This window comes from Arxiozyma heterogenica (genome assembly GCF_036370985.1).
Source record: "Arxiozyma heterogenica strain weizmannii chromosome Unknown scaffold_9, whole genome shotgun sequence".
Taxonomy (NCBI): domain Eukaryota; kingdom Fungi; phylum Ascomycota; class Saccharomycetes; order Saccharomycetales; family Saccharomycetaceae; genus Arxiozyma; species Arxiozyma heterogenica.
This window is the reverse complement of record NW_027042662.1, coordinates 514,850-540,608: the sequence shown is the minus strand read 5'-3', so window position 1 is coordinate 540,608 and position 25,759 is coordinate 514,850. Positions and strand designations below refer to the sequence as shown.

Here is a 25,759-nt window from a genome sequence, read left to right as displayed (position 1 = left end):
ACTAGTGTACTCTATTTTAAAGAGTGCTTGACTCTTTCGGTATATTATAAGATACTCTATTTTATCTATTAAATTCACAACTATTTATATATCATCAATAAAGCAGTTTTGACAGATTCCTTCTTATGGTGCATTCAGAGCATATCCAAGTCAGAAAGAAAAATACGAATTAGGAGAATAAAGATCGACTAAAAGAAACATACGAAAAATAAAAAAAAAAGAATTAAACGATGTGATTTTAATTTTCTGTTTTAAACTTAGTATACAACCTTTAATATGGTAGGAGAGGCTAATTGAATTTATCATATATATTTGAAATTTATTCATACACAGAAACAGTCGGTTGTAGTTGATCTTTTCTTTTTTCTATTGCACAATACCATTACTAAATATCTTTCAATATTTCTAAGTGTGCATAGTTGTAATACTACTTACAAAATCATCTACAATCACTTGACCCATAAGCATAAGCATAAGTATTTGTATTTGTGAAATTGGAGAAATTGCATATCTAATAAAGCTTAATTTAAAAAATTAATAAGAAAGATAATTACTAATATATATATATATATATATAGATGAAGAAATCATCCATTCAAAATAAGCCTGAAGAAATCGACTACGAAGCACTACCGTCTTCATCACCGTTATGGCATCAGTTAATTGCTGGTGCATTAGCAGGAATCATGGAACATTCTGTAATGTTCCCTATAGATGCATTAAAAACAAGAATTCAATCTGCTCACACCAAATCAATCTCAGATAAATTAGTGACACAGATTACAAGAATTTCATATGCTGAAGGCACCTTAGCACTTTGGAAAGGTGTTCAATCTGTTATATTGGGCGCAGGTCCGGCACACGCATTATATTTTGGTACTTATGAATTTTGTAAATCCCATTTAATTGGTGAAGCCAAGATAAATACTCACCAACCACTGAAAACTGCAATAAGTGGTGCTATGGCCACCGTAATATCTGATGCATTAATGAATCCATTTGATACAATCAAACAAAGAATACAGTTGAATACACAATCAAAATTTTGGTCAACTGCGAAGGATATATATAAGAATGAAGGTTTTTCAGCGTTTTATTATTCATACCCGACTACACTTTCTATGAATATTCCATTTACAGCATTAAATTTTGTTATATATGAGTCCTCTATTAAAGTACTGAACCCTGAAGGAACATACAATCCATTCATTCACTGTATATGTGGTGGTTTAAGTGGTGCAGTATCTGCTGCAATAACCACACCATTAGATGTTGTCAAGACTACCTTACAGATACGAGGCAGTGAAACCGTCTCTGTTGAAGCCTTTAGAAGAGCAAATACGTTTGCTAAAGCAACTAAGGCTATTTTTCAAACTCATGGTTGGAAGGGGTTTCTAAAAGGTTTGAAGCCAAGAATTGTTGCTGCTCTACCATCCACTGCTATTTCATGGACTACATACGAATGTGCGAAACATTTTTTCCTATATAATACTCATCCTCCACATAATAATCTTAAAAAATAATATTTTTTATTTCCTATTTGTTTCTCTCTTGGATAATCACTTACAATACTTACTAATAATGAAACAAAAATAGGAATAAGCAACATTAAATATTGAAACAAACACATCAAACTATCTTCCAATTCAACTAAATGAAAAAAAAGGGTACAAGAACATAAAACTATCTTTTAAAATATTATACCATCTCAATATTGTAGCACTCAAAAATATATCACAGCCATGTTGTATTCCATATAAATAGTATTATACACATTTAATGACATATTTCTGTAATTATTATTGTAAACACCAATTATTTCTTTAGACCTCGTTTCATCCCAATTTATCTTTTCGTTCTAAGCATATATACATGCTAAGAAGAAATTAGAGCAATTAGCAAGTAGGTGGCACCTATTTATGCTTTGAGAATATATTCTCGTAGTACATTTTACACCATTGAAAGAATTACCTTAGACTATTAATACAATATTGTATTTTGAAAATCAAACAATAAATTGCAAAGCGCTTCTTTGTTTTTTCAAAGTCACCTTTCCTTATATTGTAATGTTCAGACAACAATGGGAAGACATAAAAGATTTTCCTAAATAGGAAATTCTAATCAAATCTTTCAAATTTTAACATTCCTTTCCAATAAAATTCTTTTCTGTTTCTCTTATTTTTTATTTTTATTTTTATTTTTTTTTAATTTTGGCTTATCTCTCTGAAAGGGGGTCATGCAGTGCTAAGGCGCTTTTTTAAGATTGGATATTTAAGGTTTGTAAATTTGAAAAAATCCGGAAAACTCCGATTTTTATTATGCTTTGCTTATCTTGTTTAACTGCGTGACTTTCTTTAGATTCTTTCCTTTTTGTTTATTATGACGTCAAGAGAATGAGCGTTCTGGAAGACCTAACAGATTTCAATATTATGTATAATTAACAATCCTCTTTCGATATATCCTTTTAAATCTATGAGGTAACGTGATAATTTCTTACCACATAGTTCCTGTTGCTATTGTTGCAGCACATTTACACCTAAATATCTCTGTAGATAAAATAATATCTGCTTTCCTTAGACTCTTCGAATCTTCAATATATATAAACAACCAATCTTGTATTACTCCTGCTTTTAATTCTTGACCAATCTCCATTAGTTTCTATTGTAAATGCCAACAGGTCGGCCTGATCACTGGTTTAAAATAAAAAAGAAATAAAAATAAAAAACAAACTTAACTGAACAAACATACATTATTTTTAGTTTTTCTCGTACCTTATATATATCTTTAAGCTATGTTACAACAAATAACTAAGATTGCATCATCCACCACTACTGCTCAAAAAATAGGCAAAGTTATTACTTCAAATATAATCGAAAACACTTCTACCAAAGCAATATCAGGTAATTCATTCAAATCATTTAAAGAATATAGAGAAAATGCAAAAACCTATGGTCCATTGAGTGCTAGCCTTGCATACAAACGGCATTTAACTGACTTACACAAGTGCTAAGCCCTGGTGATAAAATAACTAAAATGATCAGTTGATGCTTTCGAATTAGATATTCTATTAGACACATATTCACTTTTTTTGATGACCTTTATAGATTTATGTACTTTTTAATGTGATACATACATATATTTATGCTTATTATCTCAAAATTTACACCATCTCATCTGAAAATACTCTCAATGTATGATATTGGTATTGGAGTAAACAACATTACTGTAAATGGAATACCAGCATATATAACAAACCTCGTTATAACGTCAAATCTAGACACTCCACAGAATGGTAAACATTCCATCTTTCCTGACTTTAAATGCTTTTGTATCAGATGCTCTCTCTCTTCTAAATCATTTCGAATACCAATAACCTTCCCAATCAGAAAATACACAATTTTTTTACTTAAAACATATTTCCAAATAACTAAGCATGGGAAACCTATCATTAATCTAACTAACAAAATCTTAAGTGTACTCTTCGTAAAATTGTATACTAAACCCAATCCAAAATATTGGATATACCAATCAGACACTTCTAATCCAAATATCACACCAATAAACGCCACTGAATCATCAAAACATGGACATTCATCAATAGGTCTAATGTGATATAATAATAACCATAAATATAATGTCAAGGAAAATATTGGTGTCCACCAATTATCTCCTAAATTATAATTTGCAAAAAAATAATCTTTGCAAAGAATTCTTCCAATCATACAAAGTGCACCAATTATTGCACCACTAAAAATATCTAATAGCCCATGCATACCACAATATATCCGACCTAATGTTAAGATTAAACAGTATAGTACAATCAAGACAGCAAATACAATTCTAGAGGTAAGAGATATATTAGTAATATTGTAGAGTGTCCATAACAAATATAATGAGACCCCAGTAGCATTGGCTGTATGTGAACTTGGCGCCCCATATTCCTTTGTCGTACTTTTGCTCAAAGTTATTCTTTTAAGTGGTGGTGCATGTGGCCGAGGCAAGCAAAAATAATCTTTAAAATATCCCGAAATATAGATTGAGAGTCCAATGATATAAACTAAATCTTTAGTATCAGTATAATAACCTAACCAGGCTGGTAAAGGTAAACACAACACGTAGAAAGTGTGGGAACCTAATGAAGATGAATATAAAAAAATTAGATCTCTAAACGGTGTCCTATAGTTTTTCTGCCATTGGGAAAGGTATATAGATTGTGAAGAAACATATTTTGCTAAATATTGTCTTAAACGAAATCTTAAAGGTGACATCTTTGATTTAAAATGGTCAGGTCCATGGTTCCCAGGATCTAATAATAACTTATTTCCACTAACATGTATACTATTTCCATTATGCAACTTGGTATCATTATTAGAGATATTACTATTGGCCATTTCTTGATAAAATGAATGAAAAAACAAAATTTAGAATACAATGAAAAAAAAAAGAACAGACTGTTTTTTTTTCTTATCTACTTTAACAAACCTTTATTTAATAAATGCAAGCACTAATGGAAGGAGCCATTAGAGAAAATATGCAACTACCGAGTTTAAAAAAGAGTTCAAAAGAAATATTTAAGTATTAATTAACTGATTGGAGACAATCACCTTCCAACATAGGAACATAGAACAATGGTCTGTACTCACAAGGTTGCTTTCCTTTTGTTTTATTTCAGACAATTACACATCTTTAACATTTCCCAAATGATCTTACCTGTAATATTAAATTTACCATTTAGATAAGAAACAATTTTCCAACAAGCCATTAATCGTTTTTAAGACTGCTATACAACACCCAGACATTAAATTTTTTACTATTTCCTAACTTGGAAATACATTCTTTTTAGTGTTTTGTGTCCTTTATTTTTGTAGTTTAACTTTCGATTTTATTTTCGGCCAAGATTGGGAAAATAAGAAAGTTCTTGTTTTGTTAATGAGAAATTAATGCGGAACAACGAACGAGTCTTGAAGGAATTAATACCTTGTTATTAACGTTCTAATTCTAAACTTTTCTTTAACTTTCCTGGAGACGGTCCATTTACTCTGCCTTCTAAATCCCAATGCAGCACAGCATCACTATCTAGGCCCAGGTCTTATACAGGCGACTTGGTTCCTGGCCTGGCCTGGCCTGAATGCGATTATTGATTCCAAGTGTAGCTTCATGAATAAGGGCCATTCTCAGTGGAGTAATCTTGCAATGGCAGAGAAACGAAGGCCGATCGACTGCTTGTCACACCTCCGATGTATAGGGGGAAAGATGCAGTTAGTAGTACTATTTGACTATAGCAAAAAAAAAGAGGAACCCTAGCGTACAAGTTGGTAATGCATGCACCAACGTTGCCTACTTAAGACGTTAAGATACTATTAATCCACCTCAGTATACCAACCACACGCATATATCAATAAGCCAAGATGGAAAACGATAAGGGTCAATTAGTATGTTAAATTTCTTTGAAAGAAAGAAGATACAGAGAATATGGGAGCAAAGAAATGTACAAAGATTGTAACTAAATTGGACAAATCACAAGTCTTTCAAATCGTTAATTGATATATTTTATTATAATTACATAAAGGACTGCATAGTGACATTTTGCATAGGGGATTTTTATAATATTATAGTATACATGAGGTAAAGTGAACATCTATATTTGATATAAAATACATATTGGAAAACAATATTTCTACTTAAATCTATTCTGAGTATAAGAGGAACAAATCCACACCTTTATCCTTTGAACGTTATCTGACGACAGGAATATAACTATTGCCCTGTTTTTCTCTTCTATTTTATTTGTAGTGGATAACTGTAGTTTACTAACACTATATTTGCATGTTATGTTGCAATTATTGTTTTATACAGGTCGAACTTTATGTTCCAAGAAAGTGTTCTGCTACCAACAGAATTATCAAGGCCGATGATCACGCTTCTGTCCAAATCAACATTGCCAAGGTTGATGCCGACGGTCGTGCCATCCCAGGTGAATACATCACTTACGCCTTATCTGGTTCCGTTAGAGCTAGAGGTGAATCTGATGATTCTTTAAACAGATTAGCTCAAAACGATGGTTTATTAAAGAATGTCTGGTCTTACTCTCGTTAAAGAAAGAAGTATCCAAAAATGTCGTCAAATATTTTTTTTACAATTTTCTAGGGAGATTATTATAGTCAGTTTATATCTGTATACATATTATTTTATCTCATATTGTATTTAAATAAGTTCATTTTGTATCTTCTTTCCTCAATAAAATATATCAATAAGTTAAATTGTTTGGCAAATAAAGTGTCTGTGTATGGTTGCTCGTTTTATTTCAGTTACTGCGTAACCATGTACTGAAGAACTATGTCAAATAGACTAATTTTATTCAAAAGATAGGTATGTATTTTGCAAATGAGTATGTACAAAACAGAAAAAAAAACAGTTTTGACTATATGAACAACGGCTGAATTGAAACACTATATATATACAAGGCTATTAATTACTATATTACTTTTGCATATACACCTCAGTATAAAGCTGAAGTTACCACTATTGATTATCATGATATGTTGACAATTAATAGAATCATATTAGCACCTGGTATTTTATCAATAATAATCACTTCACACCTGTTTTACACAAGTTTAATATGTAGCAATAAGTTGTCTAGTATTTATCAAGCCAAGTCTAATGAGGTAGACTTAAAGTACAATAATATTCAAAGAAGGAAATTTGTATTTGAATTTGAAAATCACCTGAAATTATCATCAAATACATTTGATAATAATGTCCATAGACTTAAATCAGATAATGATTTTATTCCAAACTATCAAAAAGAAAATGCTACTTTATTAATGTTGGTAAGAAATCAGGAATTGGAGGGAGCATTGGATTCTATGAGGTCATTAGAAGATAGATTTAATAGAAAATACCACTATGATTGGGTGTTTTTAAATGATGTTCCTTTCACAGAAGAGTTTATAGAAGCTACAACATTTATGGCTAGTGGAATTACTAAGTATGGTCTAATCCCATCAGCGCATTGGAATTGCCCTACTTGGATTAATCAAACTGAATACGAAATAAATTTAGCAAAGATGGAGCATGATGGTGTTCTTTATGGAGGTTCTAAATCGTACAGGAACATGTGCAGATTTAACTCGGGCTTTTTTTTTAGACAAAGTATATTGGGTGAATATGATTATTATTTTAGAGTTGAACCACATGTGAATTATTTTTGTGATTTTCCATATGATCCTTTTAAAATAATGAGACAAAAACATTTAAAATATGGATTTGTTATTGGAATTTACGAATACGAAAATACCATCGAAACCTTATGGGATGCAATAGAGGAATATATAGAATTAGATCAACATTTAAGTCCTTCAGAACAACATATTGATATGTCATCTAATGCTTATAAATTTATTACTGATAAAACTAAAATTGGAGCTTATAAACCTATTATCGACTCTCATAGTGATTACAATTTATGCCACTTTTGGTCTAATTTCGAAATTGGTGATCTAAATTTTTTCAGAAGTGATAAATATTTGAAATTTTTTAATCACTTAGACCAGAAAGGCGGATTTTATTATGAAAGATGGGGGGATGCACCTATTCACTCCATTGCAGTGTCCTTACTTTTAAACAAAGACGAAATAATTCATTTTGATGAAATTGCATATGCACATGCTCCTTTTAATACCTGTCCTATATCAGATTCCGGTTTATTGTATCAAAGATGCCGATGTCAAAATCCAAATGATAATATTGCTATAACACCTCATAGTTGTTTGATGAGATGGTGGAAAAACGGAAGTGGGAAATATTTTATGAAAGAGGACAATTATATGGAAGAATAAACTATTAAGTTCTTTCCTTATTTTATACAACATAATCATAACTTATACTAAACTGTGTAAACAAGAGAAGAAAATAAATTACATTTTTGTGAATAAAATATTTTTTTTGAAGATTGGTGATTACTATAAGGTGCCTTCATAATGTTCCATGATGTTAACAACACCTATCAATCACAAAGCAAATACAAATACTTCTATAAAAGGGGAATTAGATACAAGAAGCGTTAATTTCATATTGTTTGTTAATATTATCATTTATTTGATTATTTAGAGTCAGGAAAGATTACAAATATTATAAAACAATACATTATATATGCCATAAATTTATTGTAAGTTTGTTTGTGTTTTTCTTGTAAAATGAACTTTAAATAATCGATTTGAAACTATTTTAGGCCCCAAAATTTCTAACTGTTAATATCAATACAATGTTTCCAAATTTGATAATTCTTTTAATATTCTTTCTAGCTCGTCATCTGATATTTTGTTATTTAAACTTGGAATTAATGTTTTCGCCTCATCTGCAGTATCACATGCAAGTGAACCTAATTGAGCAATTTCAAAGGGATGTAAACCTGTACTTTTTAATAGTTGTATAACTGCACTTACAGTTTCCTGATCCCTAAATCTTGAAAAATTGGTTAAATATTCCATAGTATTTTTCAAATCTTTATTGTTTCCCGTTGTTGTTTGTTCTAATAATGTGTCCAAAGATTCTAGTTCCTTTTCTCTAGTCTCATTTCTCATAAATTCATCTTCATCGTCCTCCTCATCTTCATCTTCATCTTCTACAGCTGTAGTATCACCACCGTTTTCTGTTGTAGAATTACTCAGATTTGCTTTCTTTTTTATTTGTGAACGTTGTGCCTTTCTGAATGCTCTTCTACGGCTAATTAAGGCTTCTTTAATTAATAATCTAGTTTCACTTAAATTTAAAGCAATTAATTCTTCCTCTTCACCCTGGTGATTAATTTGTTTTAATTGAAACTCATGCCCTAATTGCAATGTTGTGGCATTCTCCTCTTCTTCCACTTTCTTTAATCTTCTTCTAGATGTTTGAAATGTAGATGTTGAAATATTCATGTTTATCTCTATTGTACTGTATAATGGAATATAGTATGCTATGCCTGACCGAATAACAAACTTATAAATGTTCTATCCTTCAAGTTATGAGATTTTCAAATAGAAAGGTGTGTACTGTAACTCCACACTAGTGAGCTGCTGATTGAGTTCTTAGTGCTCATCTTTTATTGCTTTTTATCTATTTTACAATTATATTCTGTTTATTCCATTCAATTCTTATTTTTTTCCTTCTAATCAATAATATGTCACTGTGGACGATGCAACTAGTTATTTCTATAATATTTCTTTGGTTTTGTATTTTTTGCAAAAAAATAAAAAAATTGCTAGCACTAGAGGCTCAGCGGCTAAATTATTTTGCTACTACAGTATATGCAGGTAAATAGAGTAACGATAAAATTATCAACTACTCTAGATTAGTTCAACTGAACTATTAAAACAGAGAAAATTTAATAAACCATTAAATTATTTTCACTCTAAAATAATGATAAGCGCTTATGTCTACAATTATTGACTGAAACCATTCCCATTGAATATATATATACTACAAGTTTCTTCATTCCATAAGCCAAATTACGACGAAAACCTCTTGTACTTTAAGGAAACTCTGAGGTTTGAATTCTGTATATTTGTTAAAGTGTAGTAGTTTCTTGGAACTTGAAACAAGTTTACCTCAACTCAAAAAAGTTACACTAGATAGAAGAGAAAAAATACCAAATTTACTACATGACAATAAAACAAGTCTCTCTCTCGAGTTTTTGAAGTTTACGTTTTCAACTATTTCATTTTTTCTATACTTTGGAGATGTTCTACAGTATATCCCACATAATGACATCAAGCAAGGAATTAAAAAGATTCATGGTAGATTAACACTATTGTTTCATTGTGAAATTACTGAGATCTAATCCAAAAAATTTTTTGATATTCTTTTTTTACCATAAATATGACTTTTGTTATTACATGAAGATTTATTCTAAAAAATTGGGAAAAGACAAATTTTTGTACAGAACAAACAAAAAAAAAAATGCGATACATTTACTTTCGTCCCTATATTTGACAGTGCATTTCCACATACATTGGAAGTTTTTATTCAAAAAAAAATTTTTGAGGAACCACTACAATAAGATTAAAAAAAGAGATAAACAGCAGTGCTTATTTAATTCAACTTAACTTGGAGCTCTTCAGTAAATGCATCCATATTCGACATTCAGTGTAAAAATGGTACCATTTTTGATTTTAGCAGCAAGTCCTTTCTTTTTTCATCTTCCGTTTTAGTTTTTTTGGTTTTTCGTTTTTTTGTTAATTAGCAATTTTATTGTTTAGAATTATCAAACACGGGAGATAGGTTGCCCCTTTTAGAAAAATTTCTATTGTTATTCCTTTTTTCCTTATGCAACTCACCTAAATAAAAAAAACTGGGAGGAATGTTTAATTGAATATAAACCTGCCTTTTTCATGTATTTTCTTAGTCCTGGGTTTTCCTTACAACTGACGTTAAAAGGAGACAAAGAGCAACTTTTATATAATTGACACATAGAATTAAATGGTGAACCAGTTTGAATGATATTACATTTCAAGTTAAACAACACATCTTATAATATACTACAATCTATTTTTTTTGATCCCTTTTCATTGAAAAACTGTATAAAAACTCATAAGTAGTAAAAAAAAGAAGTATAGTATTGACTTTCCTTTTTTTTAGGTTTATTATTCCTGATACTGTACTTAAAATTACAGGGTACTTCTTTTTTTCTTTTCTTTCCCCCCACATTATAATATTTAATTTATATATATTAGAGCTCTCTCCGATAGAGCTTGCTTTAGTGAAATATTACTTACCAAAACATATTATTATAGTTAAAAAATAATAATGTTGCACTCAAATGATCCATTACAATCCAATGATACTTTAAAGAATATGACGGCGTATACCAATGAACACAAGGAATATCAACATGCAAGTTTTTGGAATCCAAACTATGTTAAAAATCACAATCCAAGTCTATCAAAAAATACTGTTCAAATACCACCTGATCAACCCTCTGCTCATGTGCACTCACAACAACAACCATTACAGAACCAAAATAATCAGCCACACTTTAATAATCCGTGGAGAACTGAAGATATAGATAGCACTGTAAAACAAGTATTACAGCCACCACAAGTTTTTGAATCACAAAATTATGAAACAACAGGAGACCCTAGCGAAGACCAAATAGAAGGTTATAAGAGAAGAAAGTCGAGTCTCATTATTCCACCTACTAGAGCAGCTGCTCCAAATTTATTTGAATATAATAAACCTGATCTAATAACCAGTAATCACTTCAATTTAAACATTAATAATGATCCGAATTTTCGTCGTAATAGTGTCGCTACAACATTTTCGAACTACACTGGATCTACTTCGGTGAATGCTAATTCATCAAACATGAGTCAACAACAACAAAGACAAGCATTATTTTTTAAACAACAGCAACAGCAGCAACAGTTAAATAATCGATTTGTTCCATCTTTATATAATTCTCAAGAATATCAAAGAAGACAAAGTTTAGCCACTAACACTTATTCAGACAGCCACCCTAATATTTCTACAACTAGGAGTAATAATAATAATAGTGTAATGTATGCTAATTCAAATGGAATATCAAATTTAAATCCATCAGTATATAACAATAATATTTCTCATACATCAATCCATAACACGCCAATAAATTATACTGGTTTTACATATACGCCGTCTATCTCACCATTTAGACGTTCAAGTGCATACCCAACTAGTGCTGGTTTAGTAACGTTGCAACCACCTTTAAAACAAATACGAAAGGAGGATTTATTCCAAAAACAACAATTAACAATACCACAAATGAAAAAATGTGTTACAAAACACGATTTGAAACCAATTGTCAATGACAAACCCTTGTATAGAAGAGCGTCTGTGCATTCCGAAGCCATATCTCCTTTAAGAGGATTAACTAAAAACTTAATAACGACTTATCAATTATGTTCTCCTGATTTTGTGTATCAAACGTCAAAAAATCCAAAAAGAGTATTAACAAAACCCAGTGAACCAAAATATAATGGTGGATATGATAATGTGAATAGTGATTATATTTTGTATGTAAACGATGTTTTAGGAACAGAACAGAATAGAAAATATTTAGTACTTGATATATTGGGACAAGGTACATTTGGTCAAGTTGTTAAATGCCAAAACTTACTAACGAAGGAAATATTGGCGGTTAAAGTTATCAAATCAAGATCTGAATACTTAAATCAAAGTATTACAGAAGCTAAAATTTTGGAATTATTGAATAAAAAGATAGACCCTAATAATAAACATCATTTTTTAAGAATGCATGATTCATTTGTTCATAAAGGCCATTTATGTCTCGTATTTGAATTATTAAGTAACAACTTATATGAACTATTAAAACAAAATCAATACCATGGCTTATCAATGCAACTTATTAAGATATTCACCAAACAAATGTTAGACTCCCTTTGTGTTTTAAAAGATAGTAAACTAATACATTGTGATTTGAAACCTGAGAATGTTCTATTATGTTCTCCAGATAAGCCAGATATTAAAGTTATCGATTTTGGATCTTCTTGTGAAGAAACTAGGACTGTGTACACTTATATCCAATCAAGATTTTATCGTGCACCAGAAATTATATTAGGAATACCCTATTCGACTAGTATAGATATGTGGTCTTTAGGTTGTATTGTAGCTGAATTATTTCTGGGAATTCCAATTTTTCCAGGTTCTTCTGAATTTAATCAAATAACTAGAATTGTAGAAACTTTATCATATCCACCAAATTGGATGTTAGAGATGGGCAAAAATACAAGTAAATTTATGGTAAAATTGAACCAAGAAGAACTACATTGTGTTAGACATAAATATAGACTGAAGTCTGTTGAAGAATTCAATACTGATTTTAAGAATGCAAATGAAAAACCTGGGAAACAATATTTTAAATGGTTGAAGTTAAATGACATAGTAATGAATTACAGGATTCCTAAGCATATCCAACATTCGAACGAATTGATTAGACAGGAATTGAAACAACGTGAATGTTTGATTCACTTCCTAAACGGTTTATTAAATATAAATCCACTAGAAAGATGGACGCCACAACAAGCGTCGTTACACCCCTTTCTCACAGAACAGCCATTTAACGGTGATTGGTATCCACCTGGCTACTTACCATCCATACCTAAAAGTTTTCAAGGGAATGGCCACAATTCTAACGGTGCAAGCAACAATATTGTAGATCCATTAACACAGGATCAAATTATATCAAAATCACAAATTCCAGATGATTTTTTAGACATTGAAATGTCTGATTCAAGAAATGACGTTGTCAATAATACAAAAGTAGATGTAGTCACAAATTCACATAATGTAAATGTTACAACATGTAAATTAGAAGGTCACACTGCCGATACTTCATTGACTGCACCTAAGGGAGCCACTAAAAAATTTAATGATTTAACGATAAAAGAGGATTAACGATGGTTTAGATTGAAGAAAATATCTTCATATTTTTACTTTTCGTATTATATAATACTTAGCATAGAATCACTTAATTCCATAGTTCAAATATACTCAAATATTTTCACTATTCTTATATACTTTTATGACATATCCTTTTACTCTTACAGCAGTATTTACATATTTTTTTAGTTTGTTTAATTAGCAATTAGTTTATGGTCCGTAAAGAATTAATATACAAATGAAAAAAAAAAAAAATAAATAAATAAAATGCCTAATATTTAAATACTGTATACATTACAAAATTAATGGTTAACACAAAAGAAATATCAATGATGATGAGTAAGAATAGATACAATATTTGCTTATTTTTTTTCCTCCCTACAATTCAGCAAAATCCATTCATAAATATGTACAAGAGGATCATAATATTATTTAATAGATTATTATTAGTGGCAAAAACTTTTTTCCTTAAAAATAACGTAATATAGCTAATTCTTCAAGGAGAAATTAGTTAAAATTAATTTATACGTTTTCATTCTTTTTTTTTTCTTATCCTACAGCAGGAATTTATATCACTGTTGTAATTTCATGTTTATGTCTCTTTTTTTTTATGACAGGGAAGAAAAAAATAAGAGTGAATAAATGGAAAGGAAAGAGGGGTTATCACTGTCTTCTAAGATCAATTAATAATACCACTATGAATAGGCTAAGTCATAACATTGGAAATAAATAAGAAGGGATGATAACAAACATAACATTAACAAAAAAGAAGGGTGAGAAATCAAGCTTGTAGAGGTTGGCTTGATGTAGATTCCGGTAAGGGAGGAGCCATTGGTTTAGCTTGCCAAGCTGCATATCTTTGGAACATCAAACCAACACCTTCAATAACACCTAGCAAACAAGCGCATGTGATAGCACTATTTCTTGTATGTCTCCAACCACCTCTAATAGCAAGGGCACCACCAGTAAAAAACCCAGCAATAATTGCATTCCATGGATCTTCTCTTTTCCTAATAGCTTTAACACCACAGTCAAAAGTAGAAAAAAGGCCACCCCAGACACCAAAATTACCACCAAGTACAGGAGCACGAGCTTTAATTGCATTCAATGAACCTTGACCTCTTTCACCAATAGGTGAGTTTCTGAAACCTTTGATACCGTGCCATACGACACCACCGATAGCACCCATAGCGAAGGCACCACCAAAATCATTTAAAATAACAATTGGACATGGATCTCTAGAATGATCAGCGGACATATTTATTTATATTTATATTTATATTTGAGTATACTTGTAACTTATATTATCGAGTGTGCTCTGGACGTGAAGATACTACACTTTTTCTTGAATTTTCCTTTACTCAGACTGATTTTTTTTATAAACCCTTATTTTAGAAGGTCAGACTCTATCAATCAATAACCTTAAGAACCTACTCTTGCAACGTCCAATATTTTTGAATAATATCTGTTAACATTTCTATGGGTATAAACACAACGTTTAGTTCACAATCTTACTAAAATTTCTACCAACAAACAAAAAAAAAAAAAAAAAAAAGAACCATGTTCTATCATTATAGACGGCAGCAGTGGTGTGTGACTAAAAAATTAAAAATGAAGAAAATAAGGTGAAGGAGGGAACGCAATGGCTATCATTAATAGAACTGCAGGAATAAGACAACACCCCAATCTTGACGGGACCAACTTGTGTAATATATATTAAAGTATAACCAATATGTGTTGCAAGCGCTCTATGTTTTCACATAGCGATTATTAGTCAGGGGTAGGTAAATCTGGATGATGTGTTTTGCAGATTGTTATATATACTGTTAACAAGTATAAGACTGAAAAAGAATATGAACAATATATGTATGCGACGGATATGCATATGAATGCTATAAATCTGGGATAAAATCTATGAATATGTTATAAAGAAGAAAAAAAAAGGAAAAATATCTCAACGTGAACATTATTTCAAACATGCATATGTTGATTTATTATTGAAAATATCATAGCTATTATATGTATAATTGTTATTTCGTAAATATAATAAAATAAAACAGCATGAGATTATACCACAAAATGGAATATTATAGAAGGAAAAAAAACAACAACAACAAGCATGCATAGCTATTGAATAGCTTTACTTTATTTTTTTGAATATTATTACGATGAAAAGTTTTTAAATAAAAAAAAAAAACTTGAGAAATCTATAACATGCATGTAACTATATATATATATTCCTAGCTTTTTCTTATGTGTACAAACTATTACTACCACTACTATTACCATTATTGTTGTTGTTGTTACCATTATTTCGTTCGTGATCATTTCTATTATTATTTACGGCAGAATTTCTTATTTCAATAAAATAATATACTATTCCAGGATGATTAGTTTCATTTAATACATTGAAATTACCATATCTATTATTGCTATTATTATTGTTGTCATCAGTATACCCATACAATGAATTATTAAGAGTGTCGGAATATTGTGGTATTTTACGCCTACTACGCAAAATTGTTTGATTTGTTTTCCTTTTTTGATATGCTTGAGAAGTTGTAGTCCTTAACATTATAGTTCTTATATCCTGTTCAAACAGAATATATGGTAAGAAAAAAAGAAAAGAAAAAAGTTACTTTATTTATATTGATATATGTATATATATGTGTGTGTATGTGTGTGTTTGTGTGTATGTCGTAGGGGAAAAGGAGTTTTTGTTTTGATGATATTTAATATTGTTATGGTTATTGCTATTTTTATTGAATAGTGTACTCAATTCTTAAATAAACCAACGTTACGTAGACGATTTGGACAAGATTTACACATTTATGAATGTCATAATTATGTATATATATATATGTAGGGAGAGGGAGAAAGAAAGAGAAGATCAAAGATTAAAAGGGGTACATATGCAGATAGAGAGAGAGAGAGAGGGTACAATTTTGGAAATATGAGATAAATTTACCTATTCTGGACATTGCACTGCTATAAGATAGAGACAATTGACTTCATCAAGAATTTACTTAGTAAGCTAAAAATAAAATAAAGGCTAACATTCCTAACTGTAAACGAGTTACTCACACTCTTCTTCCTCCCACACTTGTACAAAATTCAACACATAGCCAAATCCCATCATGGATAAGTAAGTAGACTGCTATGTGGATTGGTTGGTTATAAATCACGAGGAGAAGGGGGAAGGAGAGTAAGAAAGAAAATCCCTCTCTCTGTCTTTCTTTCTTTCTCTTCTGAAGTTCACACAGCAACGCCACGCCTTTTCTTTTTTTTTATGTACTATTTTCAGTGGATCACGTGCATTGTTTTTTTTCCTTCTTTGTTTTGTTTTGTATTGTTTTTTCTCTTGCCTTCCTTCTCACCCCTTTTTATCTTTCTTTGTGTTTTCTTTGGAATACGTAGTTGATGAGCTAGAAACAATAAGATGTAAAACATCGAAGTTTATGAGATGTATGAATATGTTAGAATAAATAACAAGAAAAAAAAGAAGACAAAATTTATATTTAATTCTGCAATCTATCTATCTATCTATCTATCTATACAACACCAACACATACATACATATACAAAATATTTTCTTTCTTTTTTTTTTCTATCTCTTTTATTTAATCTATTTCTTGGGTTGATTGTTGTTGTAATAAAAATAAGCCATAGTCTGTAGGTCTCACTTTTTGTAAGGCTTGCTCTTTTAATGTCTTTTTATCAGTGCCACCATAGTCCTTTTGAGGACAATTCTTAATATAATTCCCCAATTTATTACCATTACTTAAAACAACGAACTTTTCACTAGTTTTCTTATCAATAAATTTGATTATAATATCATATATCCATCCTAATATGTTTGGTACATTGACAAAATATTTAGCATATAAGGACTCTGGATAATATTCTTGGAATATACTTACAATCTCTTTTATAGAACTTTTCATTTCTGAATTCATACCAAATATCAACGAAACCCCCTTGTAATCATGGATCTGTGTCATATAACAATTATCATCGTCATCGTTATCAAAATCTAATAAGTTTATACCTCTTTCCATCAGACCAATCCTATAACGAATAAATTTCTCTGCTTTTCCATTACCAAATATCTTGGACTTGTCCTTAATCTGCCCATACAGATTCCATGTAATAGTTTTCTTATTGGCTTCATTGGCTTCATTCTTTGTCAAAATACCAATTTTTTCAAATTCTTCACCATGTTGCTCCAAAAAACCTGCACTCAATGGATTGAAATCTTTCCTCCAATTCAAAATCTTGATAATTTTTTGTCTAATTTCGGTTTCATTGAACTGATATGCTTTACATAATTTGTGAATTAACTTGTTGGCAATATCTTCGTTATAATATTCTGATCCATTACCACCACGGATCAGTTTATGTCCGTAAAATTCATCGTAATTTTGACATTTTGTTTTAATTATATCCGGTAATTGGGTCTTGATATCATTAAATACCTTCTTTTCATTATCATCTTTGAATACAAGCATTTTGTTTTTTTATTTCTTTTTTTTTTTTTGCACAATCTATACGTTTTGTTTCTTTCCAATAACTTCGATTATATATACAGAAGAAAACACATTCAAAGATAGTTCATGATGTTTTATCTTTTTTTCTTTTTTTTTTTTTTTTGAGATTTCTCCATATCGAACGGCTTTATTCTTTCTTCTTTCGAACTTCTCGTTTTTTTAGTTATTTATTTATGTTACCTTTGTTGAAAATAAAAAATTCAAATTGGTCAAAGTTGCTCGACACAGGAAAACAAACGTGTCTACATACATGTTTTGTGAATATTTAGTAGAAAAATATATTGAATATAAACACTTACATAACAGCCAGATTATAGACTAGAGAGGAGGTGAGAGAGAAAGAGAGGAGAAATTACAAGAAAAAAAAAAAAAGAAAAAGAAAAATATCTGCTGAAGAAAATTGACAGATAAATATATAAACCAGCTCTCTCCCTTAATATTATATATATATCCATAAATGTAGATATAATTATCCGTTACTATATATGTTCCAAAATTCTTGCCAGATTTGATACCATTTCTTTATAGCATTATTTTCATCCCTATCACTCTCATTGTAATTGGTATTGGAATGGGAAATTTCCATCTTCCATGGTTCAATGTTCTTGAAATCTAATATTTTTGCATTGCTTCTAGTTGTTGGTTCACTATCCTTCTGAACAAAATTACTTATGTTTAATGATTCATCATCTAACTCAAAAACAGTAATATACCCATCAGATGAAATGTTACCCCAAGTCTCACCAAATAATTCTTTCAACACTTGCGAATCTGTTATTTGTAACAGCTTATCAATCTTGTGTAGTTTTTCTTTGTTATCTCCATATAAAGTGAAATATTCTTTAATACACATCGACACCTCATTACTTGGTTTAAAGATAATCAATTGGGGTTCCTCTGAATCATTCAGAGTAACATTACTCAACAATACACATGTTTCATTATCAATTTCATTGTTAATGCTGCGATCGTCTAATAATTCATCAATGTTATCTATTATCATGGATGTTGGTGTAATGTAACATATCAATTCATAATGTGTATTGATAAACGAAACAAATAATGCTAAAATGTACCATTTCTTCTCTAGTAAAGATTGGTACTTTGAATTTGTTAATAGTATTGGATTCATAGAATTCGGGTCATCTTGGAAGTATTCTCTTGGAATAGAAACAGTATGAATATTATATTTTCCCAGTTCAGATACATCTAAACTAGAGTCATGTAGAATGTACATTGGATATTTTGACTCTGTTAATAATAAAGAATGATAAAGAACAATCATAGACTTAATAGACTCAATAGAACTATCTTTAAGTATGGTAACCCAACATTTTGTGGTTAGTGCTTTCTTTGAGAATGCATCATTTTGCGAAATTTCTGTACTTATATTATACTTTTGTAAAAATGAATTATTAACTGACATCGCAGTTTGTGATGGTCCGGAGAAAGAACTTCTTGGATTTAGTAATTGCCTTATCCACTGGACATTTTTAATAGAACTTCTTCTTGTGGTCATTTGATTTATAATATTGGCATTATTGTCAATAACTATGTTGGGACCAATGTTCGTATCTAATGTTGTTTTAGGGTTTATATGAGTATCATTATCAAATTTATTTTTTGTTATGTTCATATTACTTCGATTGTTAGTGTCCGCCTGGTCAATAAATGGATTCCTTAATTGCTGTTGAAAAATTTCTTGTTGTGATATTACTTCTTCTGGATATTTATTTTGTTGTTGTTGTAGTGCTTGACTAAACACATTTGCATTTTCTGAGACTATATTAGTTGAAGGTATAGAAAGTGGTTGTGGTGATGTAGAATCACCAGACTTAATATCCAATTCATGTAGTATGTCTGTGATAGACTCTCGTGTGTTTTTTGCTACACTATAGTGATGTTTAAAAAGTTGATAATCAGACTGTTGTTGCAGTGATACTTCTTGTGTGTTCGGATCTTCAGACAACTCAGACAATGTGTCAGCTTTATTGACAGCACCGGTACTGCTAGCTTGTCCATTCGAATGTTGATCATTATTATGACTATTATTACACTTATAATTTGAAAGTGGTAATATCTCATTAGGGTTAGTCATACTTGTTAAATTAATGTTGCTTGCAATAGGGGAGTGATTATCACCTGTCTGTGAAAGAGATGCACTACTATGACTTCGTGATAATAATGTATCTTGTGGTTCAGAGAAAGATTTTCTAACTGCATTTGCTAAATCTGCAGGTAAGTCTTCACCAAAATCAAAATTGAAAGTATTCATAATAACCCCTAAAATGTTTTGCTTATGTCAGATACAATGCTTTTCTAATGACTATTATTATCAATTTTGTTCTTTTCTTTCTACTTGCTTTGTTATATGAACTAACTTAGATCAGTATATTTCACTTATTACTACTATTATGTTGAAGGAAGGGTTCCTTTACGTTTGTTCTTCTTAACCTTCTACCATCTTTCCCTGCTTTCTTCTATGCAGCAATTTTCTTAGATACGGAATTTTATTTTACTTGGTTTTATTTTTTTTTTTTTTGATATTCTATTTGATTCATACTCTCATGATTATTAAAGAGTTAATAAAATGATAACGTTAAGGTTACTTACATGAAGAGCCACAGACATTAGCTTACAAAAATAAAGTGTCGCCAATATCCGTAAGGACAATTTCTAAGAAATTAATCTACTATTTTTTTTAAAAACCAAGTGTATATATTCTTTTAGCATATTTTTTCCTGACATTTAACAAGTGTGTTAAGTACAATTTGTCTTATTTTTCCCCCTTATGGACCTAGATTTGATAGCAGGTCATATTAAATTCACAGTTAACTATATGAATAATAATGATTAAGAAATCATTTATTCATGCTAGTTCATTGTTACATTTCTCAAATAAAAATGATATTAAGAAATTGAAATCTACAATTAAATTTTTGACAAAGGGAGATAATTCATCTAATACATTAAGTAAAATGATTCAAAATGGTGTAACCAGTTCAGTTAATACTGATAATGAAAGCGGTTCTCATAATACAAGGAATTTTTTCAGTGATAATAAATCATCCTCATTGAAGGTAAAGCCAACCCCTCAAGAACAAGAATATATTGATACAATTTTGAAAATACTTAATTCAACATTGCCATCCAAAGAAACTCATATACAAAGAGTAGATACACACTATCAAATATTCTTTAGTCAATTAAAGAACGTCCTAAATCAGTTCGACAATTACAATGGTAAAGCAAGAGGTAAATATAAAAACAGTAACGCAAACCCTCATCTTCCTATGTCTTTCCAAGAGAATGTAGATTACAAAATCATGAATTCTAATGATTTATTCAATAGACTAATATTGTTACGATTGATTGGTAGGTTAACTTTAAGAGAAATATCACAAATTATATTATCTAAAAATTTTACTCTTTACACAAAAACTTTTCAGAATTTATCTATCTTTTCCAAGATAGATCAACTAAATATAGCCGTTCTATTATATTATAAGTTACAATATTCTAAGCATCTAAGTACATCTGATTTGAATAGTGATAAAAATACATTGAATCACAAAATATGGGACCAATATAGTCCACTCTGGATCAAAGATTTTGGCAATCTGCACCATTCCATAAAACGAGTATTTTGGAGATGTGTATATATGACAGATCCATCATTAATTAACATCATTGTCCAATTGAACTTGAAACAATGGGATATGAATAATTTAGTTGTATTATATCAATCCTTATTTCAACATGTATATAAATTGAATCTTCCCAGTATTATACCAAATGATTTCTCGATAAATAACAATTTCAAAAATCAAGAATTATTTATAAAAGTGATAAATTTATTGTCACCATACAAATCACTTTATCATGGAACAATGATTGAAATAGTTAAACTAAGTATACAGATTCATTTAAATGAGTTACCACAAGAAAGTGACCATGAAAAAGTTGGAAATCAATTAATGTTTATGACATCCTTGAGTCTCATTTTAAGAAAATTTTATGACAAACTTGACAGCAGCCAAAATGTCAGCAGCATTGAACGACTAAAACAAGAATTAGAGACTATATTCAATATGATAGACGAACAAGAAAACGATCTTAAAAAAAAAATATCTTTAAAGTTCATATAATTTGACATAGATAAGATAAGCGGAAAACAAAAAGAAATAGCAATTGAAATTTAATATGTACCAAGCCATAGGTCATCACCATTTCATGGATCGCTTAACCAATCCAGGGAAAGGAAGCGACCTCTAACGGCGATGGTTTTAAAGCTGGAGATTATCAAATACCTCTCATTAGATATTCAATAATATTAGTTTATTCTTTGATATTATTTATAGTGAATAGTTGATAGATAGCATGGAATAAATAGGTTAAAAATTTAAAAATAGAGAACGCACTACAAGAGTAACAATCTAATTGCTTCTCCATCGCAAAAAGAATTAATTGAACAACACAATAAAGTATAAACCAGCGATAAACAACAGAAATACATTATTTTTAAATTGAATCTCACAAACTTTAATAAATATTGTTAAGATTAACAGTGTCTCATCCTACCCAAAACTTTTTAGAAAAATATGAAAGAAAACAAAATAGGAAGAGAAAGAAAAATTATTGATCCATAATATCGAAGAATGTTTCAAAAAAAAAGAAAGAAAAGCTAATGAAAATAGTAATCAAAAGGTCGATAACGCAACAGACACGGTGTCTATCAAAAAAGGATTAATTACACATTTGAAATAGTTAGAGGATATGGAGGTAAAATCGTCTAACGCGCTATAATTAATCTCTAAATAATATCAAATTAAAAAAAAAGTTAAGGAGAATCTTCACCATAGTTTATCACTGCCCTTGATATATATTCATATAAGCACATCCTCTTTTTTCTTGATCTCTAACGTACTACTTGTCATAATTCTTCTTTCACATTACCTATTCCCTTATTTCACTTTTTCTATAAAACCTTAGACAATAATAAGACAAGTAAATCTCAAATAATCTATTGGCTCATAAGACTCCAAATAAAATATTACAAATGAAGTTAACCGTAATCTAAACTTATTATATAGAAAAAAAAAAATTCACTTCACCACAGAGTCACTAGTTCGATTGTTACTATCATAATGTGCATCTACTAGCAAATTACCCATTTTTTCCAAAGGATAATCCTCATCATTCTTTGAAGCATTCTGGAGATGAAAAACCTTTTGTAAACTGAAGAGGAGTAGAGTGAGAGGAATGTTGCGAATCGTTAAGAGTCTACCTTGGAAGGAGAAAACATTCTTCATATATACAATTTAATTTTGGAGAATTATTTTTTTGTTTTTTTCATAACATCTATTTTTCCGTTTTGTTCTTCAATTTTTTTCTTTTTTTGATTACAACTTTTTTTTATTAGGGTTTTAAAAGTGACTCAAGTATTTTCTACACACATTTATTGAAAGGAGCAAGGAATGGTTGGTGTTTGAAAAGTTAAAAGAATAGCTAATTGTTGTTTCATATGACTTATCGTTTGCTTTTTGAGCATAATTTTATGCACCCTAAGAATTAAATGTTGGTTTGAGAACTATGTAAACGTATTATTTATTTTTTAGTTATTACCGAGTATATAATATTCGCTTGAGTGTACATATACATACGAATAAAAAAGATATAATCCTACAATTTACTTATTCTCTGGTTGTCATAAAAAATTCACATGAATGTAGCTCTTCTTGTAACAGTATCATCAGTATTACTTGGATCAATATCACCTTTAAACGTTTTAAATGAATATGAGTTCTTAGTCCACCCAACCAAATTAGAGGTATAATCATAATGATAGAAAATTGGATGAAAGATTCTTTCACCATCCTCTTCGATAGCTATTGTTGGAATATCATTTAACATTAAAAATCGCAATTCAGGGAATCCCTTTAAAAATGTAAAGTATGTTTGTTTAAAATGGTGGATCATCGAATGATATAGATGTATGACATCCATTTGAGTCAAGGGTTCATGAGGTAATCTATTAATTTTATTTTCTTGTCGTTGGTCTAATATTCTAGAAGACAATACTGCGTCTAATGGTTCAGCATCAGTATTCCTATTAGTCGTAAGAGATTCGTTATTTGTTACGGGAAGTATAGAGGACGCATCTAGCGTTATTACTTGGACATTATTGGTATCGTTGTTTCTATCATTATCCATATTTCCATTCAGCAGTATGCTATTATCATTATCGTTTTCACTATTATTATGATTGCCACCTTTTGGAGAATCTAATAATTGATTTTTGTTTTGTCTATAAGTAGCTAGATTATTATTCATCTTCTTAACAAACTCATCTAAATTCATTGGTTGAGTCCTGACACTTGGGTATGAATCACATGCTTTTGAATAAGGTAAGAGTGATAAATATCTCATCATTTTAAATATGTCTTTGGCAGCAATATCTTGTACCTCAGTCAGATAATAATCAATTGGGAAAACAAAAATTTTCTTCTTTAGGATTTCGCTGAATGTATAATTACATTTATTGCAATAACATTTCTGATTGATTACAAATCTATTACCGTCGATATCAATTATTGGAGAATCAATACCTTCGAACCTGATATCAATAAATTGTAATTTTTTACAAGTTATCAAAATGGATAAAAAAATTTGGGGATTAGTTGTCTCAGGTATATAATCCTCTAAGAAATCCATTTTCAGTCTTTTCAGATTTGGTAAGTTATTGAAAAGGTCCATTAAAACATTTTTGTCTTGTTTGATGGAAATTAACGATAAATCTTCCAAATAGATGAATTTTTTAAATTCTTTTATCATTTCAATCTCATGAGACATTAATGATTCATTCCATGATATTATAGTCAATGTTTTCAAAGTCCTTATATCAAATATATCTGTTAAAGAATTGAATTTTGGATAAGTTTTATTGGTATCATTTGAGGTAAAATATTTTGGAGAATAAAATTCACGTCTCCAGTGTAATTTCAAATCGACTATGGTCAGTTTTTCTTTCAAGGGATAAAGATAGTTAAATAATTTGAATGGATCGATGAATAGTGTCATATAGGATAGGTTAGTGGATATTCTTTGGTTCAAATACTTTATTAAATTTGGAATATAGTCATCAGGAATAGTCAATTCAGGTAAAGAATTTGGTGGTGCCATATCAAAACTTACTAGATTTTTAGACGAATAGTAACCATTAGCTATGATATCATTACAGCTAGGGTCAGTAACATTTTCCAATCGTCTTAAAGATTTCCCCTTTGAGCATAGAATTTTCAAAATGTGTTTTTGCAAGTTTGGATCCAAATCCCAATTTATTCTGATCCACTCAATTGAATTTAAGATCTCTGAATTATTTTCTAGTGTTGTTATGAGTTTATTTAATTTTATATTTGCGATATCTCTTGATTCATCTTCGTTTAAGAATGATGGAATATATATTAATGTCCAATTTATTGCAATATGAATGAAATCACTTCGAACTACATTAGAATCATTCAAATATATTCTTCTATATAATAATTTAATTGAAATATGATACCACCTTCGATTAACTTGTAAACATTTTAATCTATCTTTTTGTGGTAAATGAGATATGATTTCAAATAATATATCATCTGGCAGACTTTCAATTGGGAATAAACTTATTTCTTCATTAATAAAGCGATTATTATTTATATTTTGAAGTTTATCTATATTTATCAAATCTATAGAGACAACCATTATTACTATTATTATTATTATTATTAAAAAAAGAAAAAGAATATAAT

The 25,759-nt window shown here is 29.7% G+C and overlaps 13 protein-coding genes across 13 annotated transcripts; 6 read left to right on the top strand and 7 right to left on the bottom strand.

Moving 5' to 3' along the window:
• Window positions 1-578: 578 nt before the first annotated feature.
• On the top strand, window positions 579-1,523 carry MRS3 (Fe(2+) transporter; the record flags this gene model as incomplete). Its single annotated transcript, XM_064861708.1, has 1 exon — window positions 579-1,523. The coding sequence occupies one exon, from the start codon at window positions 579-581 to the stop codon at window positions 1,521-1,523; it is 945 nt and encodes a 314-aa protein (XP_064716663.1).
• A 1,268-nt stretch (window positions 1,524-2,791) lies between these two features.
• On the top strand, window positions 2,792-3,010 carry DPI8 (Dpi8p; the record flags this gene model as incomplete). The annotated part of the gene is made up of 1 exon (XM_064861707.1): window positions 2,792-3,010. One exon carries the CDS (start codon window positions 2,792-2,794, stop codon window positions 3,008-3,010), a length of 219 nt encoding a protein of 72 aa, XP_064716662.1.
• A 160-nt stretch (window positions 3,011-3,170) lies between these two features.
• Window positions 3,171-4,391, bottom strand: LCB3 (sphinganine kinase LCB3; the record flags this gene model as incomplete). The annotated part of the gene is made up of 1 exon (XM_064861706.1): window positions 3,171-4,391. One exon carries the CDS (start codon window positions 4,389-4,391, stop codon window positions 3,171-3,173), a length of 1,221 nt encoding a protein of 406 aa, XP_064716661.1.
• Window positions 4,392-5,814: 1,423 nt separating this feature from the next.
• Window positions 5,815-6,096, top strand: RPS21B (40S ribosomal protein eS21 RPS21B; the record flags this gene model as incomplete). Its single annotated transcript, XM_064861705.1, has 1 exon — window positions 5,815-6,096. A coding segment is annotated over one exon (282 nt), but the record flags the coding sequence as incomplete, so codon positions are not given.
• Window positions 6,097-6,539: 443 nt separating this feature from the next.
• YUR1 (mannosyltransferase YUR1) lies at window positions 6,540-7,841 on the top strand (the record flags this gene model as incomplete). Its single annotated transcript, XM_064861704.1, has 1 exon — window positions 6,540-7,841. The coding sequence occupies one exon, from the start codon at window positions 6,540-6,542 to the stop codon at window positions 7,839-7,841; it is 1,302 nt and encodes a 433-aa protein (XP_064716659.1).
• A 417-nt stretch (window positions 7,842-8,258) lies between these two features.
• Window positions 8,259-8,921, bottom strand: RPB4 (DNA-directed RNA polymerase II subunit RPB4; the record flags this gene model as incomplete). Its single annotated transcript, XM_064861703.1, has 1 exon — window positions 8,259-8,921. One exon carries the CDS (start codon window positions 8,919-8,921, stop codon window positions 8,259-8,261), a length of 663 nt encoding a protein of 220 aa, XP_064716658.1.
• A 1,867-nt stretch (window positions 8,922-10,788) lies between these two features.
• On the top strand, window positions 10,789-13,434 carry YAK1 (serine/threonine protein kinase YAK1; the record flags this gene model as incomplete). The annotated part of the gene is made up of 1 exon (XM_064861702.1): window positions 10,789-13,434. The coding sequence occupies one exon, from the start codon at window positions 10,789-10,791 to the stop codon at window positions 13,432-13,434; it is 2,646 nt and encodes an 881-aa protein (XP_064716657.1).
• Window positions 13,435-14,200: 766 nt separating this feature from the next.
• TIM17 (protein transporter TIM17) lies at window positions 14,201-14,677 on the bottom strand (the record flags this gene model as incomplete). The annotated part of the gene is made up of 1 exon (XM_064861701.1): window positions 14,201-14,677. One exon carries the CDS (start codon window positions 14,675-14,677, stop codon window positions 14,201-14,203), a length of 477 nt encoding a protein of 158 aa, XP_064716656.1.
• A 993-nt stretch (window positions 14,678-15,670) lies between these two features.
• Window positions 15,671-15,994, bottom strand: ROQ1 (Roq1p; the record flags this gene model as incomplete). The annotated part of the gene is made up of 1 exon (XM_064861700.1): window positions 15,671-15,994. One exon carries the CDS (start codon window positions 15,992-15,994, stop codon window positions 15,671-15,673), a length of 324 nt encoding a protein of 107 aa, XP_064716655.1.
• Window positions 15,995-17,039: 1,045 nt separating this feature from the next.
• SFH5 (Sfh5p) lies at window positions 17,040-17,927 on the bottom strand (the record flags this gene model as incomplete). The annotated part of the gene is made up of 1 exon (XM_064861699.1): window positions 17,040-17,927. One exon carries the CDS (start codon window positions 17,925-17,927, stop codon window positions 17,040-17,042), a length of 888 nt encoding a protein of 295 aa, XP_064716654.1.
• Window positions 17,928-18,435: 508 nt separating this feature from the next.
• IDS2 (Ids2p) lies at window positions 18,436-20,241 on the bottom strand (the record flags this gene model as incomplete). Its single annotated transcript, XM_064861698.1, has 1 exon — window positions 18,436-20,241. One exon carries the CDS (start codon window positions 20,239-20,241, stop codon window positions 18,436-18,438), a length of 1,806 nt encoding a protein of 601 aa, XP_064716653.1.
• Window positions 20,242-20,815: 574 nt separating this feature from the next.
• SMT1 (Smt1p) lies at window positions 20,816-22,114 on the top strand (the record flags this gene model as incomplete). The annotated part of the gene is made up of 1 exon (XM_064861697.1): window positions 20,816-22,114. The coding sequence occupies one exon, from the start codon at window positions 20,816-20,818 to the stop codon at window positions 22,112-22,114; it is 1,299 nt and encodes a 432-aa protein (XP_064716652.1).
• A 1,570-nt stretch (window positions 22,115-23,684) lies between these two features.
• Window positions 23,685-25,712, bottom strand: DAS1 (SCF ubiquitin ligase complex subunit DAS1; the record flags this gene model as incomplete). The annotated part of the gene is made up of 1 exon (XM_064861696.1): window positions 23,685-25,712. One exon carries the CDS (start codon window positions 25,710-25,712, stop codon window positions 23,685-23,687), a length of 2,028 nt encoding a protein of 675 aa, XP_064716651.1.
• Window positions 25,713-25,759: the final 47 nt, after the last annotated feature.